Below are 18,422 nucleotides of genomic sequence, written 5' to 3' on the forward strand. Positions count from 1 at the left end.
TAAAGATACAGGAGCCCTGTCCTCCTTTTCATATGGTCACCCTAGTTCTACTGAGTATTTTAATAAAATTCTCACTGTTTCCTGTTTTCTCTCTGTTATACAGTATTGCAGCTTGGGAGTAGGAATAAAAATGATGTCTTGTGTGTTTGGGTGGTGTGGGGTCATTTGGCTTTAGTTCATTCATGATTTCATTCTTTCTGCTTTAACTCATTCCTTCTCTCACACTTTTTCCTGCAAAATCTTTCTTTTTGAGATACCCTCTGATTTCTCCGTCATTCTGTGTTGTTGTCTCTGTGTTTCTTTGTGTAGAATTAGGTAGTGCCCTCCCCAGTTAGGAAAAAAGAATTTAAATAATTTAATCTAGTTCCAGTTGTCCCATAGTTTTGTGTGTGTGCATGCGCATACGCATACGCAATATTATCCGCCTATTTTTGTCTGTGTCTCTTGCTTTGCATTCTCACCAGGCACTTTGTCACACCTTAGTTCTTCTTTCCCTCCTATTGAATTTTGAAAAAGGTTTTGTTGGACTTTATCCATCAGTTTGTTTCCATTTACATTTTGTTCCTTATTTCATTTGGTATATTTTGCATTACATCACCACTTATCAATTATAATTTACAACAATACATTATATTATATTATTTATTATTTTTTCTCTTGAAATTTCCTCCATTTTGTATGTGTTTGGCAGGCAGTTCAATCCAACAGAGTAGGGCAGGGATGGGACTGTGGCCATTCTTCTAATGTCATCACACTTCAACATGAAAGAGCCTTAAACTGTTTTTCAGTCACCATACTTCACTAGCTCCTGTACCTATCCTTTGAAAACTCCTCAAATATCTTGTCTTGGGACACCTCACTACGATATATGCCATTTTCATACAAAAGCATGTCCTCTTTGGATACCTTCAAAATTTCAAGGCTGGCACAAACCTCTCTGCAACTACCATTCTGAATTTGGCAGGTTTGATCCCTCAGTTTGTTTTCTTCTTAAAGTTTTCTGTCACTGAAAAAGCTGTTTTTTCTATACATTATTGAGGTAAATATTTCCTCCATTTTTATATGTCTAGCAGCTTCCCACAGTATTAACCTTGTTTTTAAAAACTGTTCAACAGAATGTATTTATTCTAATTGTATTTCTCTTCAACATCAAGCAATTCTCTGGAGGCTATTTTAAAATTCCATGAATGAATGAATGAATAAAGAGCTCTTGTCTTCCAAGTGTTTTGAAGCTTTTCAAAATGTTATAATTTTCTATGATTGCTTTTTCATCTATATTTTGTATCTCAGGTCCATTAGATTGTGGTACACTCAGGCTTACACATTTTGTGTCTGTCTTTGCAAATTTGACAAACTCCAGCCTTCCTCGCAACCGTGGAGCTGCAGAGTTGGGACAGAATTGCCCCTACAATTGTGTGGTGAGTCCCACTCCTCCCTATCTCTAGTGTTGGGAAGGAGGCTAGAGTTTCTTTGTCATCTGGACAGCTGAGGTGCCTGAAGTGTCTTGGCCACACAACAGCCAAATCAGCAGGGGCCTATCAACCACCATTTGGACAACCACAAAGTGTGGACTCCAGGGTGCAGTTGTTTTTGTGTGTTTTTCTCATATTCCTTTCAGTGTTCTTCATATTTTTCTTTATCCAATTACTATTTGCTGCCCTGCATGGCACAGGAAAAACTAGTCCTTATTAGTCCCTGTAAAATGTGGTGGGGAGATATGCCCACACACATTAACTCATTCCTGACAGTGTTGGTGCTTGGCTCTAACGAATGTTCTCAATGTTTGTTCCTTCAATTCAGCCTTGTGGGCCAACATTTGCTTGGCTACTTTCTTAATCCTCCTTTTAAGTTGTTCCATGTTCCTCCAAAGGCTGCTACTTCCCCCCCCGCACCCCAAGAAACTGGCTTTTTCTAGAGAGCTTCATTTCCCCCTCCTCATCTTGCTTTTTCAGTTGCTCCATTTCAGAGATCCCACCCATCCCACAATGTACCTTTTTGGTTGCTATGAGAACTTTGTCTTTTTTGTTGTTTATTTGTTCAGTCGTTTCCGACTCTTCGTGACTTCATGGACCAGCCCACGCCAGAGCTTTCTGTCGGCTGTCGCCACCCCTAGCTCCCCCAAGGTCAAGTCTGTCACCTCCAGAATATCATCCATCCATCTTGCCCTTGGTCGGCCCCTCTTCCTTTTGCCTTCCACTTCCCCTAGCATCAGCCTCTTCTCCAGGGTATCCTGTCTTCTCATTATGTGGCCAAAGTACTTCAGTTTTGCCTTTAATACCATTCCCTCAAGTGAGCAGTCTGGCTTTATTTCCTGGAGTATGGACTGGTTTGATCTTCGTGCAGTCCAAGGCACTCTCAGAATTTTCCTCCAACACCACAGTTCAAAAGTGTCTAACTTCCTTCGCTCAGCTTTCCTTATGGTCCAGCTCTCGCAGCCATAGGTTACTACGGGAAATACCATTGCTTTCACTATGCGGACCTTTGTTGTCAGTGTGGTGTCTCTGCTCTTAACTATTTTATCAAGATTTGTCCAAGTGTACCATTTGCACCAGGTACAACAAAGTTCTTCTGTACAAATGTGCTTGATTTTGTCACAGGTGTCTACTCTATCATATCCTTTTCATATCAGGCAATACCATGTTGTGTTATTGTATATAATGTGTAATTTGTTTTCTTGGGTTCTGCTGAATTCAGTACATATCTTTTATAGTATTTTGATTACACCAGATTTTTTTCTGAATCTTTTCTTGAACAGATGGGGAGATAATCCGATTAAACCCTGGAAAAGACTATCTTGCGTTCAAATATAGTGCCAGTTAGATGCTGTGAACATCTTTGGCATTTTTTTTTGCTTTAGTAGCAGGATTCTGTATTAATCATAATTTAATTATCTTTTTCCATCCCCATCTAATTTTAAGTGATGATTTCCCACTAATCTTTTCAATTTGTGTAACAGTAATATAAGTAATCTAGCCTGTTGTACTGTCCTCACATTTCATGTTCAAGCAGATGTTGTATGCTTCAAAGTCATAATCTGTGTGTGTGTGTGTGTGTGTGTGTGTGTGTGTCCCTTTTAACTCCACATCTCACTTCTGAAGTGGTTAAACAGCAATTTTTGTGTGACCAAAACTGTGTGTTGTTGCTTTTCTTTCTGCTTCCATTTTTCAACTGATTTCCTATGGTATGATTTTGCCAAGATTCAAATATGCTTTGTAAAGATGTCGGTTCCTTAAAATATATTTAGGGCACAGTCCTATACTGAAGACCAGTCATTTGAGGGATTAAGATTTGGAGGAAGCCTTGCTAAGTTGTTGAAATATCAGATATACTGTCACCATGATAGATACTCTGGCAGAAAACCTTTGGTACTGGGATAGAATAGTTGAAACAATATTGGGTTGTGGTATGGGCAGCACATGGGAGCAGTACACCTATGCTGTATCCTATACTCATATACACCTCCAACAACAATGCGGCTTTACACTAGCCCCAGAGACGGTGCAGGAAACTTCCTTCCCATTTTATTGACCCCCACCTGCATGCAAGGATGGGGTGCTTCTTCTGGGTAGAGGACACCGTTCGCTAGTGTTGGGGTGGTCATGGAAAGAGTATTAGAGCACTACAGTTCAAACAAGACATAGGCCTTAACTAGACCTAAGGTTTATCCTGGGATCGTCCCGGGGTCATCCCTGTTCATGTAAATGACACACAGGGGATCCTGGGAGCAGTCAGGGATGACCCTGGGATAAACCTTAGGTCTAGCTGAGGCCATAGTATTCACATATGGCAATGGGGATGGGGGAGATATGGGAGATAGTTATACCAATTATCCATTACAGCATGTCACCCCTTCCATTGCTTACCTGCCTTGGGTGGTCTGTTCTGTCACTCCAGTTGTTGGAATGGGGGTAGCTGTTAGGTGTTTGTACCTGGAGTGCTGGGACAGGGTACCTGTTTGGGTTCAAGGAGGCAAATTGTTAGCAAATTTACAGAAGTTCTCATGTGTGCTCAGAAGGCAATCGCTGGTCGCCTTCCACCAGGCTCTGCCCCAGGGTTGACTCTGGAGCAACATCACACAGCAAAAGTGCCATGTTGACATCGCTCCCTTTGGAAAAGGCGGGGTAAATCCTCAACTTTTTCATATAGTAGCATCGTGGGGAAGCCCCGTGATGGCTGTGAAGCTGCTCTTGCATCGTCCAACCGACGCAACGCAGATCCACAGTGACTGCAGGGCTTTCCCCTCGTATAGACAGCCCCCAAGAGCATTTCAGAGGCTTGGAACCTGCTTTGACCAAATGAAGCCAACACCCTCCCAGAAACCCCAGTTCTCAAACCATCAGGCCATCCAAGAATTCTGGCTTCTAGCCATTCTTCCTGCTCTAATCCACTCTCTTGCTGAACAGTCCTGACATCCCACACTCTGCAACCTAGAACTTAATCAGAAAGCAGAAGAAAAATAGGAGAAGGGGGGGGGGGAAACACACTCTAGGAACAGACTCCATGCATGTCCGGTTCCTGGAGCATCTTAGAAGGCAGGCAGGAATCTTCAGGTATGGCTTTCATCCTAGGCTGCTTTGCAGACAGTCTAAGGATGCAGCTTTGTAGCAGAAGCCGTAGAGCCTGTTTCGAGAGCATTTTTCTTTTTTCCTGGGGGTGAGGGGGTGTCGCTAGTCTGCACTTTTTGCAGTCCTTAAGCCACGTAGCTGGTGTAACAAGTATAGGATTGCACCTTTACTTCCTGGTCTGATTTGTTTATTTGCAGGAGATGGGGAGGCTTGCATTTATTTATTTATTTATTTATTGCATTTATATACCACCCCACAGCTGAAGCTCTCTGGGTGGTTCACGAAAGCTAAAAACAGTAAACATTAAAAATATACAAAATTTAAAAACCATCAGAGACATAAAAACAACAGTATAAAAACAGCAGCATCCATTTAAAACAACAGTTCTGGGGTCCATTAAAAACAAACTTAGCGTTGTTAAATGCCTGGGAGAAGAGAAAAGTCTTGACCTGGTGCCTGAAAGACAACAATGTTGGTGCCAGGTGAACCTCATGGGGGAGATCATTCCACAGTCGGGGGGCCACCACCGAAAAGGCCCTTTACCTTGTTGCCATCCTCCGAGCTTCCCTCGGAGTAGGCACTCGGAGGAGGACCTTAGATGTTGAGTGCAGTGTATGGTAGGTTCATGTCAGGAGAGGCGTTCTATCAGGCATTGCGGTCCCAAGCCATGTAGGGCTTTATAGGTTAAAACCAGTATCTTGAATTGGGCTCGGAAACGTATAGGCAGCCAATGCAAGCGGGCCAGAAGGTGTTATATGCTCCGACCTCCCTGTTCCAGCTATCAATCTGGCCGCCGCATTTTGCACAAGCTGCAGCTTCTGAACCATCTTCAAAGGCTGCCCCATGTAGAGGGCATTGCAGTAATCTAATTTGGAGGTTACCAGAGTATGGACAACTGAAGCTAGGTTATCCCTGTCCAGATAGGGGCGTAGCTGGGCCACCAACTGGAGCTGGTAGAAAGCACTCCATACCACCGAGACGCACGGAGACAGAGATGGTTCTAGGAGAACCCCCAAGCTACAAACCTGCTGCTTCAGGGGAAGTGCAACCCCATCCAGAACCGGTTGAACTGGTTCATGCAAATTATGCATTTGCATAAATAATTTCAGTAGCCTGCTCCCTATTCTTTATATTTATATTTTGTGGTTTTAATTGTTGTGAATGCCCCAGAGAACTTTGTTTATTGGGAAGTATAGAAATTATAATAAATAAATAAATAATAACTATTATTATTATTATTATTTATTTATTTATTTATATAGCACCATCAATGTACATGGTGCTAAAGTCTGCAAGGCAGCCTTCCCTGACTAGGGTCCCTCCAGATGATTTTGACTGTAACGCCAACCAAAAACAAGAGGAGAACATCCAAGCCAGGTCAGAGAAAAGGAGAAACGGGTTCTCAGGATGCAAATAATTAATTTTCACGAAGACTGGCACGTTTCAACCTGTATTTTATTCAAAGGCTGTAACATTAATAATCACAACTACATGGAAACACACCTGGCAGAGCCCAAAAATATGAACAAGAATATAAGAATGGATTTGAATGTTACTAGTCTCATTTGCCATAGATTATCACAGGAGACAATGATCTTGCTAGAGGAAATTCTGCAGACACTATCTTCTAACAAGTCAAGATTTGTATATTATATTTTTGTTGGAAACCAGTTTTATATGATTTTATTAAGACCACATGTATAAAGGCCCTAGTGGCACCATGCAATGTTAAAAGTTTTAAAACTTGTAGCAATGTACCTAATTATCAACAAAAATATATTTTAATGTTACGTGTTATCCTAATGAATTGTAATGTATTATTAAATACATTTAATAATAATTATTAAATTATATAAATTATATTTTTTAAATAATAATTATTAAATACATATTCAAAGGCCTCCTTCGGCCTTTAAAATAAAGGCCGAAACGCGTCGGGCTTCTTGAAATATGAAAATTTCATATTTCATAAGCATAATAAATTATTGTATCCTGAGAACCCATTTCTCCTTTTCTTCTGATATAACTCCAACCAACACAGACCAAGGCCATGTCTACACCAGCCTCTTATTCCAGGATAGAATCATAGAATCATAGAATAGCAGAGTTGGAAGGGGCCTACAAGCCCATCTAGTCCAACCCCCTGCTCAATGCAGGAATCCACCCTAAAGCATCCCTGACAGATGGTTGTCCAGCTGCCTCTTGAATGCCTCTAGTGTGGGAGAGCCCACAACCTCCCTAGGTAACTGATTCCACTGTCGCACTGCTCTAACAGTCAGGAAGTTTTTCCTGATGTCCAGCCGGAATCTGGCTTCCTTTCACTTGAGCCTGTTATTCCGTGTCCTGCACTCTGGGAGGATCGAGAAGAGATCCTGGCCCTCCTCTGTGTGACAACCTTTTAAGTATTTGAAGAGTGCTATCATGTCTCCCCTCAATCTTCTCTTCTCCAGGCTAAACATGCCCAGTTCTTTCAGTCTCTCTTCATAGGGCTTTGTTTCTAGACCCCTGATCATTCTGGTTGCCCTCTTCTGAACACGCTCTGGCTTGTCTGCATCCTTCTTGAATTGTGGAGCCCAGAACTGGACACAATACTCTAGATGAGGCCTAACCAGGGCCGAATAGAGAGGAACCAGTACCTCACGTGATTTGGAAGCTATGCTTCTATTAATGCAGCCCAAAATAGCATTTGCCTTTCTTGCAGCCATATCGCACTGTTGGCTCATATTCAGCTTGCGATCTACAACAATTCCAAGATCTTTCTCGTTTGTAGTATTGCTGAGCCAAGTGTCCCCCATCTTGTAACTGTGCATTTGGTTTCTATTCCCTAAATGTAGAACTTGGCATTTATCCCTATTAAATTTCATTCTGTTGTTTTCAGCCCAGCAGTCCTGCCTATCAAGATCACTTTGAAGTTTGTTTCTGTCTTCCAGGGTATTAGCTATCCCACCCAATTTTGTGTCATCTGCAAATTTGATCAACGTTCCCTGCACCTCCTCGTCCAAATCATTAATAAAAATGTTGAAGAGCACTGGGCCCAGGACTGAGCCCTGCGGTACCCCACTCGTTGGCTCTCCCCAGTTTGAGAAGGTTCCATTGATAAGTACTCTTTGAGTCCGATTCTGTAGCCAACTGTGAATCCACCTAATAGTTGTTCCATCTAGCCCACTTTTAGCTAGTTTGTTAATCAGAATGTCATGGGGTACTTTGTCAAAAGCTTTGCTGAAGTCAAGATATATGACGTCCACAGCATTCCCACAGTCCACAAGGGAGGTTATCCTATAAAAAAATGAGATCAAATTAGTCTGACAGGATTTGTTCCTGACAAATCCATGTTGGCTTCTAGTAATCACTGCATTGATTTCAAGGTGTTTACAGATTGACTTCTTTATAATCTGCTCCAGAATTTTCCCAGGGATGATGTCAGACTGACTGGTCTGTAGTTCCCAGGTTCCTCCTTTTTGCCCTTTTTGAAGATAGGGACAACGTTAGCCCTCCTCCAGTCGTCCGGCACCTCACCCGTCTTCCATGATTTTGCAAAGATAATAGACAAAGGTGCTGAGAGTTCTTCTGCTAGCTCCTTCATTACTCTTGGATGCAGTTCATTGGGCCCTGGAGATTTAAACTCATTCAAGGAAATTAGGTGTTCTTTGACCATTTGTTTATCAATCTCAAACTGCAATCCTGCCCCCTCAACTTCTGCTTCACTTTTTCCAGGGGGGTCATAGACCCGCTTTTGGGAGAAGACCGAGGCAAAGTAGGAATTGAGCACTTCAGCCTTTTCTTTGTCGTCTGTTATCAATTTGCCGCCCTCATTAAGCAGTTGAACCACCATTTCTTTCCTCTGTCTTTTACTACTCACGTATCTAAAGAAAGCCTTTTTATTGCTTTTAGCATTCCTCGCTAATCTCAGCTCATTCACAGCTTTAGCCTTCCTGACGCCATTTCGGCACTTCTGCGCCACTTGTCTGTACTCTTCTTTTGTAGCCTGGCCTTCCTTCCACTTCCTATATGTATCCCTTTTTGTTTTCAGGTCATCTCTAAGCTTTTTGTGGAGCCACATTGGTTTCCTCTGTTGTCTTCTATCTTTTCTCCTGGTTGGAATTGTTTGTAACTGTGCCTTTAAAATTTCCTTTTTTAAATACTCCCACCCATCCTGCACTCCTTTTCTCATTAGGCTCCCTTGCCACGGGACCTTACTTATTATAGTTCTGAGTTTATTAAAATCAGCTTTCCTAAAATCCAGAGTACGTGTATGGCTACACTCGACTTTTGTCTCCTTCATAATCAAGAATTCAAGAATGACGTGGTCACTCTCCCCCAGAGTTCCCATAACTGCCACTTTATCCACTAAGTCATCCCTATTGGTCAATAACAAGTCAAGGATTGCCGACCCTCTAGTTCCTTCCACCACTTTCTGTAGGAGAAAGTTATCACCCATACATGTCAGGAATTTCTTTGGAAGGGCCGCTTTTGGCAGTAATGGTTTCCCAACAGATATCAGGATAATTGAAGTCCCCCATCACTACTGATAATATTGAAGTTGTCCCTACTGGGCCACATGATGCACAGCTGATCCTGCTGTGATCTCGGTTCAAGCCCTCAGTTATTCAGGAATATCGCTGACTGGTTTTGTAGCAGGTTTTTTGGCTCTCTTGCTACAATCCCAAAGTCTGTGGTTGGTGTGCCCTGCTGCTTCGTGATGCTGTTGCTGTTCAGCATGAGTTCCTAGCTCAGCAAACAGTCAACCCGGTGTGAGGGGCGTGTGCATGGGTATCGATGTGTTTCATCACTGAGTGTTTTTTTTTAACCAATCTCTGCAGGAGTGCATTTTCAACGCAGTACCTATCTCTGTGTATCTGCGCTTGTGCGCATCTCTGAGGAGTTATTAAAAGAAAGTCTGGATCCATCTGCCTAGTCCTGTCCACTTCTACCAATACACATTCAGAACTGCCATCATGGGGTGCACGTTCTTCTGCAACAACTCTCCTTTACTTGCAGGGAACATCAGTGCCCTGTGAGCGCCAATCGTGGAAGCGGGAAAACTCACAACCCCCCTCCTCTCTTGTGACATGGCTATAGGTGTAGATTAGGCCCAAGACCATTGATCATGCTGGTTGGGGCAGGTCCAAGTTGTGACCAGAGGATGCAGAGATGACAAAATCACGATATGTGTTGTCAGGAGGCAGCAGGTAGTGTAGGGACAGAACTGATACTGGGCTTCTCTCCACCCAGTTCTCCCAACAATGGGGATTCTGATTCTCCATTCCTATGTGCTCCTCCCCAAGGCTAATTTTTAGCACAGATCCTAATTTGGACCCTGTTCAATCTGGTTTTCCACCTCAACGTGAACTCTGATGGAGCTACTGTTATATAAGCTTACCAACGAGTGGGTGGGAGTGGGGTAGACTGAGTCCTACAGGTGGGTGGGAAAGGGGTTGAACTATTGGCCCATCTGGCAACATTAACTGCAGGAAGAGGAAGGGATGCAAACAATGCCCAAACTTCTTTTGTGTTCATTGCCATATGTCCTATGTTGAGGCCCGTTTCAGATGCCATAAAGCATGGATTATTAAACTGAGAACAAGCATTGAGTCCATGCATTCCCCACCCCCTCTGGTGCATCATCTCCAGTGCTTCCTGATGTGTTTAAACTAGTGTTACTAACCATGATAAAATCATGGTTAAGACCCTGGTTGCCTTTAAACTGGAATTCCCTGATCCTGGTTTTAACAAACCAGAAGTTGATATAAGATCTTTAATCTTATATCAACTTCTGCTGTGTTGTTTTATCCTGGTTGTGCTTTTTATACTGTATTTTGTATTTACGTTTTTAGATCGTTGGTTGTTTTATTATGTTCTTCATGGTTTTAATTTTTGTGAACCGCCCAGAGAGCTTCGGCTATTGGGCGGTATAAAAATGTAACAAATAAATAAAGAAAGAAAGAAAGAACTGAAACAGAGCTGGTACGTAATGGGAGGTGCTGAATAAGAGGCAAGGGGGGCATGTAAGAATAAGAGGCAAGGAGAGCTCCGGCTATTGGGCGATATAGAAATGTAACAAATAAATAATAAATAAAATAAATGTCTGGGTCTAATGTTTATTCTTAACTCACTAAAGATGGTTTATTAAGTTAGGAATGTTATATAGTTTGTATGATGTTGTATGTTTTATGAATTGTTGTAAACCACCCAGAGAGCTTTGGGGCAGTATGAAAATGACGATGACAATGTCCAGTAGGACCCTAAGTTGTTTACCCCAACCCTTGTTCTTTTTTGAAAAGGAGGCATGTGGGCAGGAGGAGGTACTTAGCTGCTGGCTATTTTCCTCTAAAATTTGCCCCTCACAAGCTGCTTTTCTCCCCAAAATGGGAACCGATATGTAGAATTTTCCTCTTGAGGGGAGAGCAGCTTTGGGAAACAGCCAGCAAAGAGAGGGTGAACCCACTTCTGACTCACAAGTCCTCCAGGTTGCTCAGGTGTCATGGCGGCTCCAGGATGGTCTGACCGGGTCCGGGAGCTGCTCAGGAGGATGAATTCTTTCCACGGAGCAGACTCTTTCGAGGATCTGTGCCTGCCGTTTATGGTTGGTGGACAACAGGTAGGCTATGTGCCACAGGCTGTAGCCGAACGTCTCCATCAGTATCCAGCTGTTTTCTCAGTGTCTCAGGGAGATGACACACCTGCGTGTGTGGTGCTTAACAAGGAACTGGCATCCTATGAGCAACGAACAGCTTCTGTGGAAGGGGTTTTCTAGGAACTAAGGGCGCAGCAAACTTTCACTGCCTGAAAGAGTGGAGGGACGAGCTCTACAATGTGATGCCCTGTTTTTTTGACACACCTCTCTTCAGCATGGAGCATGCTGCAACCCCATTATTGGGTGTGAAGTGCTATGGTGCTCACCTGAATGGCTACACAAGTCCTCCACTCCTGATTGCAGTTTGACTTTTTTGTTTCTAAAAAAAATTATACAGAACCCTACATAACGTTTAATTTGCACCACATTCTCTTAAATCAACAGTTCAAACCAAATGCATATTATCCTTGTTCAGAAGATGCTTGAAGCAGTGGTGTCATCTGGGCAGGACTTTGGGGCACAAGCCCCCACTCAGCAGAATGAGCAGCTGAGCCCCAAAATGTAGCAGGGTTGGATTACCACATTTTGAAATTAGGTGAAGTAATGCAAATTATCAATTATGGAGTGGTGTAGTGGAATCAGGGTTCACAGAAACACAGCACCGGCACCTTTTAATTAACAGAGATGATGACATTATCTGCTACCCTGCCCCATTCCATTCTTTCTGAGCTTAGCTGCAATCCTCTCAGTAGCTGGGGGGAAATGAATTTTCCCAGCAACAATATACAAGACTTTTTTTTCTTTATAATGTAAAATGCTATTATGAAATCAGACTAAATTTTGGAGAATTTTGTTTTTCTCTCATTGCTTTTTACTACAGAAAGAGAGAGTACTTGCTCTATCTTCATTAGAACTGCCATTAGACAGAGACGGAAGCAGTGTTTTGAAATCCACTGAGACCCTATCCATTCTCAGTTTTGAGAGAGAACCATTCCACATCCTATACAAAGGAGCAGTAAATGCTTTTTGTATTCAGCTCTTTTGCATTGATGAGAAATATGAAACAAGGCAAGTATAGTAAAGAATCTAGATATGTGATTTCAAATTAACTTAAAGGCAATAATGAGGTTATATTTTTATATTTTCTTTAATATCACTGCATTTGTTTATTTGTTTGAAATATTTACATCCTGTCTGTCAGTGTTTTATAAACACAATATAAATCAATACAAATAAATCCCAAACAACAATGGGGTGATTCAAATTTATAACACCCCCCTCCCAATGTTGCTGATGCCTGGAGAACAAATATTATGCGTTTCAGATCTTTAAAACACCAGGCACCAAAAACTTGGAAGAACATATCATATTTGAATTGGTATTTTAAAAAACCATAATAAAGAGGTACCTGGGGAGGGAGTTCCAAGGTCCCTATCTTCTGAAGTTGGGACATCCAAAGTACATATATTCAAGCCACTAATGGTGGTTGTCAAAGCTTTTTTTAGAATAGAGGTTTCACATGCTGAGGAACCTCTAGGAGCCTGTAACATTATATTCTGCCTTTTTTTTTTTTTGCCAAAAATTGTGCTCAAATAAATAAATAATTTCTAGAGCAATTCTATTAACTGAGTACTATATGTAAACTGAAATAGAAATCACAGACCCTTACAGACTGAAATGTTTATATTCTAAAGACTAGAGACAGAAGGGAAGTGAGATGGAGGATAAAAACAGACATGGGGAAACTATTTGAGAGGGCCAGAATTCACTCTCTGTAGAGAGCCAAAATTTCCTCCTGTACCCACACAAACAACATACCCCTTGTATTAGGATGATTTTTACACAGGTCCTCCCCCAAAACAATATTGAATCACAGTTAACATATGTTGAGTTTGTCGTGCTTCCTCTACTGCTTCGTCGTCTCCTACTGCTTAAAGTTTGGTGTTGAGATGGACCTCTCACTGTGAAACAGAGTGAGAACAACACACACATACGCTCAGCCTGATCTGCCTGAAAGAATGACAAACAAAGCAAATTTTAAAATGTTATGATGTGATAATCAGGCATTGTGAACATCAAATGAAGAAAGAGGCAATAAAAAGTATCTTGAAAGGTATAGTGTATGTCTTTGCAGTTGATGCACTTTTCTAGTGGAGGTGGGAGTGGAATAGGTTTAAAATAAAAACTGCACACTAGGAATGCAGGACTTTGTAATAGTATTTGGTTTTATTTGCAGGTCATTGGACTTCCTGCACTTTGTTTTCAATCTTTTCCCAGTAAGTATGTGCAGTAAGTATGTGCTTACTGCACAAGTAAGTATCGTTTCCCAGTAAGTATGTGCAGTAAGTCACATTTTGGGAGGAAAATGCAATTTAATAAGTAGAAAGCAATTCACCATAAGTAGAAAGCAATACTTATTCATGTTGAATCAGATTTGATTTTTAGGGCAACTGTAAGAATTTGCTGATATGCTTGTTAGACGGATTGCAACAGGACTCAGCAGATAATGTAAGATGCTTTACCCTGGTCACCCACTCGGGGACCCTTTTTCATTCTCTTCTTCTTTAAACACTACCTCCCAGCCAACATCAACTTCCTGTTTCTTCTCCAGATCCTTCATGTCCTCCAGGGAATATAACATCACCTGGAGTATACCTGCACAGTGATGATTTTACCATTTATATTCTGCTTTTATTTTCAAATAGAAGCCCAATGTAAATTCCAACGCATCCATGAATATAATCAAGCTTCGTATAAAACAGAGGTGTTGAACCTCTTTCAGCTCAAGGGCCGAATTCCATTTTAGAGAAGCTGTTAGGGGCCACATTCTAGTGGTGGGCAAGGCCAAAGGTGAAAGTGACAGACCCAAAATACCAACAATTCCTGAATATTTTGGTTTAAAGCTTTTACTGCCAGTAACTGGGCCTTGGTAGAGGGAATTCAACCTTTTAGAATGGGGAAAGACTGTGAAAAAGCCAGGAAACCAATGAATGGTGTTCGGGTGAAAGGGGGTGGGGCCAGGGACATGGCCATCTTGGGAACTCCAGAGAGCCAGATTTGTACTCTAGGAGGGCCGGATTTGGCCCCTAGGCCTGAGGTTCTGCACCCCTATATTTTATATTACCAGGTCTCATGCTTGTGGAATAAAACGTGAAAATAAATTCCCATCCGCCACCACCCCACACACAAATGCTTAGAAACTAAAGTTGGAACTGGGTAACAGTTTAATAGTTGACAGTGAATAGCCTCATTCATTGCGGTCTTTCTTCACATACTTCTGTCACTACTGCCATATTTTAAAGTATCTTTCCAACAAAAACAAAAAGCAATAAAAGAAATGGAACTCAAAATTCCAAATTCTTCAAAAGAAAACCTTTTGGAATTGACAGTTTACTATTAACTAGTTCATAAAATGTCTGGTAATCAATGACTTTACATAAATACATCCCAAATCTATAACAGTGCGAAAAAATGATTTATCCTGATTCCAATTCAGCAGAAAGTTATCCAGAGTAAGCCCCACTGAAATGAGTGGGAATTGTACAAGAGCACAGCAAGAGCCTCATTAATTTAAATAGGATTTGCACTAGAGAATTTCACAGTAAACTGATCTCTAGTGAATAAGGTATTAAGCAGATATGAACCTATGGGTGTTATTCCACAGCTGCTATTTAATTTAATGTGATTTTATGAAAAGGAGTAGTTTTATATATCTAAGAGTTCCAATTGTACTGGATTCTGTACTCCTCACCCTGGGTTGCACATCTGGTGCCATTCTGGAAGAGGAGGAGCTGGAAAACCTACTCACACTTCTTTTGATGCCATCCCACGTTTTGCATATAAGATTGTCTCTTTTCCTATGTCCATTTCCTTAAACGATATATATGTGTGATTTTTATGTACTACTGTCGCATATTATTTCTTCTTTCAGGACAAAGACTTTTGCATTATATCAGTGCCACATCTGGTTCCTGAATTTCATCTGATCCAGAACTTCGTCCGAATTGTCCCCTTTAGTAATTGTACACTGGATCACGAGCTCTATGTGTTTCACCGTACTGGATTACTCAAGTGAGTGACCCATTTTGCTCTTAGTGGCCTACCTAACCCCTTAGTTCCAGGCCATGTAGCAGTGACGGGAAAGGGGATCATGGCCAAGCACAATCCAGCTGCACTTTAGAGCAGGGGTTCTTCTTCCCCCACCCCCACGCCCATGGAGAGTGCTAGCTTTTCCCCCCAATCGACTTACTTTTTAAATATACTTTTATTTTAGAAAACCACATACAAACTTAGAATCATGGAATCATAGAATAGCAGAGTTGGAAGGGGCCTACAAGGCCATCGAGTCCAACCCCCTGCTTGATGCAGGAATCCACCCTAAAGCATCCCTGACAGATGGTTGCCCAGCTGCCTCTTGAATACCCCTAGTGTGGGAGAGCCCACAACCTCCCTAGGTAGCTGATTCCATTGTCGCACTGCTTTAACAGTCAGGAAGTTTTTCTGATGTCCAGCTGGAATCTGGCTTCCTTTAACTTGAGCCCGTTATTCCGTGTCAGTAAGGGAAAAGTAGAAAACACATAAAAAGGAAATATTTGCTCTATAGGTAGACAAACCATACAAAATAAAATGCTTTTGATTAATATTCTGTAGATCAAAGCACTCAGCAAGTGGCACAAAATACCTTTTATCACAACAGCAAAACAGAAAAGAAAATCATAAGCTGTGAAATACTTTTGAAGCTCATAATTAATGTACTTGTTTTATATAGAATAGGAAACATTTCATAAAAGTTAATTTTAATTTACTATAACTCATACTGAATTATACTTACAACAGCCACAAGTCTCCTCATTCTGGTGGTAGCCATCCTTGTTACGAGATGAGATTTCCTCTCGAAAGAGACAAATGAGGGGTTTTTTGCAAGATTTGCCCTTGCTTTTTAATACAAAGAGGACTTTAAAAACTAATAACTTTATGAGAACACAATAGATTTTCACACAAAAAAGGAAGGTGACTACACCTGCTATTTATGTAAAATTTTGGATACATTCAAAGGGGAAAGAAAAAATTAGAAGGTACATGGTCATGGGTGGACAAGACAGTTGAGGTGACAGAAATTTGTCCAACATGGGAAATTCTTTAAACGGTTGTATCTCAGCCATTTCTCAATAAATCTACTGAAATTTGTGTATCTTGTGATACTCAACATGTAGATAAAGTAGGAGGACAAATCAAATTTATTTTAACATTTAAAATGCTCAGGCTTAAATATTCTTTTGACTTGTCTGTATAATATTATGATACGTGGATGGTGGTGCAGCTGTCTGTCATTCTCGGTCAGTGGTCTTCAACTGGCCCAGACCTAAGACCTACCTCAGACTCCCAACCTGCAACATGGAACCCACTTTCACAATTGCCCAACATGGTGGCAGCAGCTTTGCCGTGACCCATCTGGACTGATCTCACAACCCACTTTTGACCTACCATTTGAAGACCGCTGTTCTAGATTAATATTGTATCTCCATAAAAGTAGGGCATGAAATAGTCTTTAGCCTGATCATTCCTGCATGCCAGGTTCGGAAGTATCAAGTTATTGTTAGGTAGGTCCAGGCTGTCACTGTGGACAATGTCACCATGCTAATTTCCTCCTAGGGTCCCATTTGGACCCAGGTGCATGCCATTTCTTTATTCCCAACAGTTTCCTAGGCTTTAGGAGATCTGCAAGCTGAGCTTTAAACATTTTTCTGTGGTTCCTGGGTGGGGCACTCTTGGCTGACAGGCAAGGCCTCTAGTCAGAACAAAACTAAGAGGAGTTTCCCCTTAGGTCCCAACCAAAATCCTGCCTTGTTAGCAAGCTGTTGTCATACCATTTGAATTTTATTTCAGCAGCTTATTTCTTTTAGCAAACTTTGATAATCAGTTGCTTTGTTTATGGAGAACACTACTTTTAAAAAAATTCACTCTTTATCATTGGTAGTTTTCTGTCAGTAGTGACATCACCTGTGGCGCTAGCTCTGTGATGTTCCAGTCAGAATGCAGTCAGACAAAACAGGAGAGGGGGACAAGCTGACAGGCTTACTCTGCATCTAAGGAACTACTTGCTTCTATCTATGCAATCAGGGAGGAGTAAACTAGGAGCATGACCAAATTTTGAATTCTTGCAGGCACTGCATAATATTAGAGCTGTGGAATTCATTTCAAATGAAAAAAAGCACCCTGAAGGGCATTTTCAACAAACACGCAGACATGCCCTGGAACTGATCTCTGCCATTTATGATCTACCAAACAAACAAAGACAAACATGTATTGTACAGATGCTTAGCAACTCTCTTGTTTTTGCAGTTCCAGACAGACAGCAAAAGTAGAAGATTTATTAAGCCTCTGATTGGAAAATCTCTGTTCATAGGTATTGGGAAATCTGCTCCAGTTTATAGGTCTCAGGCCAAACCACCCTCCACAAGAGACTTGTATACTCTAAATAAGATACACACACACACACATACATATATATATATATATATATATATATATATATATATATATATAAGATGAAGGTATTACAGGCAAGAGTTAGCATGGCTGAAAAGGACTGGACTACTAGTTTTCATGTGAAAGCTCTCAGGTTAAAATATAATTTATGCCGAAGATGTGACTGTGAGCTGAAAACTAACCAGTAATGGGGGGGATGGGACGGGGAGGGACTGAGTAACATAAAAGCCAGTGTCAAGCCCCTAATAATCCTTTCCTGATGAGGAAAAATATAAAAAGCAAAGATCAATGCACTGTTTTTGCACTGTGAGGTTTTAAAAGACATGTGAATAGAGAGTGAGTTGCTGGAAATGGATGAAAAGCAAACCCACCAGAAGCAAACACAGAGAGCGATGGAGGAGACATGAAAGTGCCAAGGCAGAAAGATAAAGGCAAAGGCTCTAAATGAAAGACTGATTAGCAAAGGTGTTGTAAAAAGGAAACGTCCTTACACAAAAGCCAGAGGATGGCAAATGCAACTCTAGGCCTGCTACTTAACAGAGAGGGATGAAAAATAATAAGATGACAAGGTGTAGGCTGAAATGCTTAATGGATACTTCCCTTCAATTTTGACTGTAAAGCATAATAATAGTGGTGCCCTTACTTCTGGACAGTCAAATGAATTGGGCTTCTAGAATGAGTTAATTCCTTACTGAGGGCAAAATGAACATATACAGGCTAAAGATATTTTTCTCCTGGTCTATCATTTTCATAATGGGTCTGATTTAGGAAAAAAACACACCAAAATGCCTATT

The 18,422-nt window shown here is 41.3% G+C and overlaps 1 protein-coding gene across 1 annotated transcript in view; it reads left to right on the forward strand.

Annotated features, from left to right (window-relative positions):
• The window catches only part of CFAP61 (cilia and flagella associated protein 61), a 180,256-nt gene that overhangs the window by 43,709 nt on the left and 118,125 nt on the right, over positions 1-18,422 (forward strand). Inside the window, exons 10-12 of the mRNA XM_063129711.1 lie at positions 12,020-12,207; positions 13,376-13,415; positions 15,071-15,210. Of these exons, the coding sequence (XP_062985781.1) occupies positions 12,020-12,207; positions 13,376-13,415; positions 15,071-15,210 (368 nt within the window). The remainder of the gene's footprint in view (positions 1-12,019; positions 12,208-13,375; positions 13,416-15,070; positions 15,211-18,422) is intronic.

This window comes from Elgaria multicarinata, chromosome 7 (genome assembly GCF_023053635.1).
Source record: "Elgaria multicarinata webbii isolate HBS135686 ecotype San Diego chromosome 7, rElgMul1.1.pri, whole genome shotgun sequence".
Classification (NCBI taxonomy): Eukaryota; Metazoa; Chordata; class Lepidosauria; order Squamata; family Anguidae; genus Elgaria; species Elgaria multicarinata.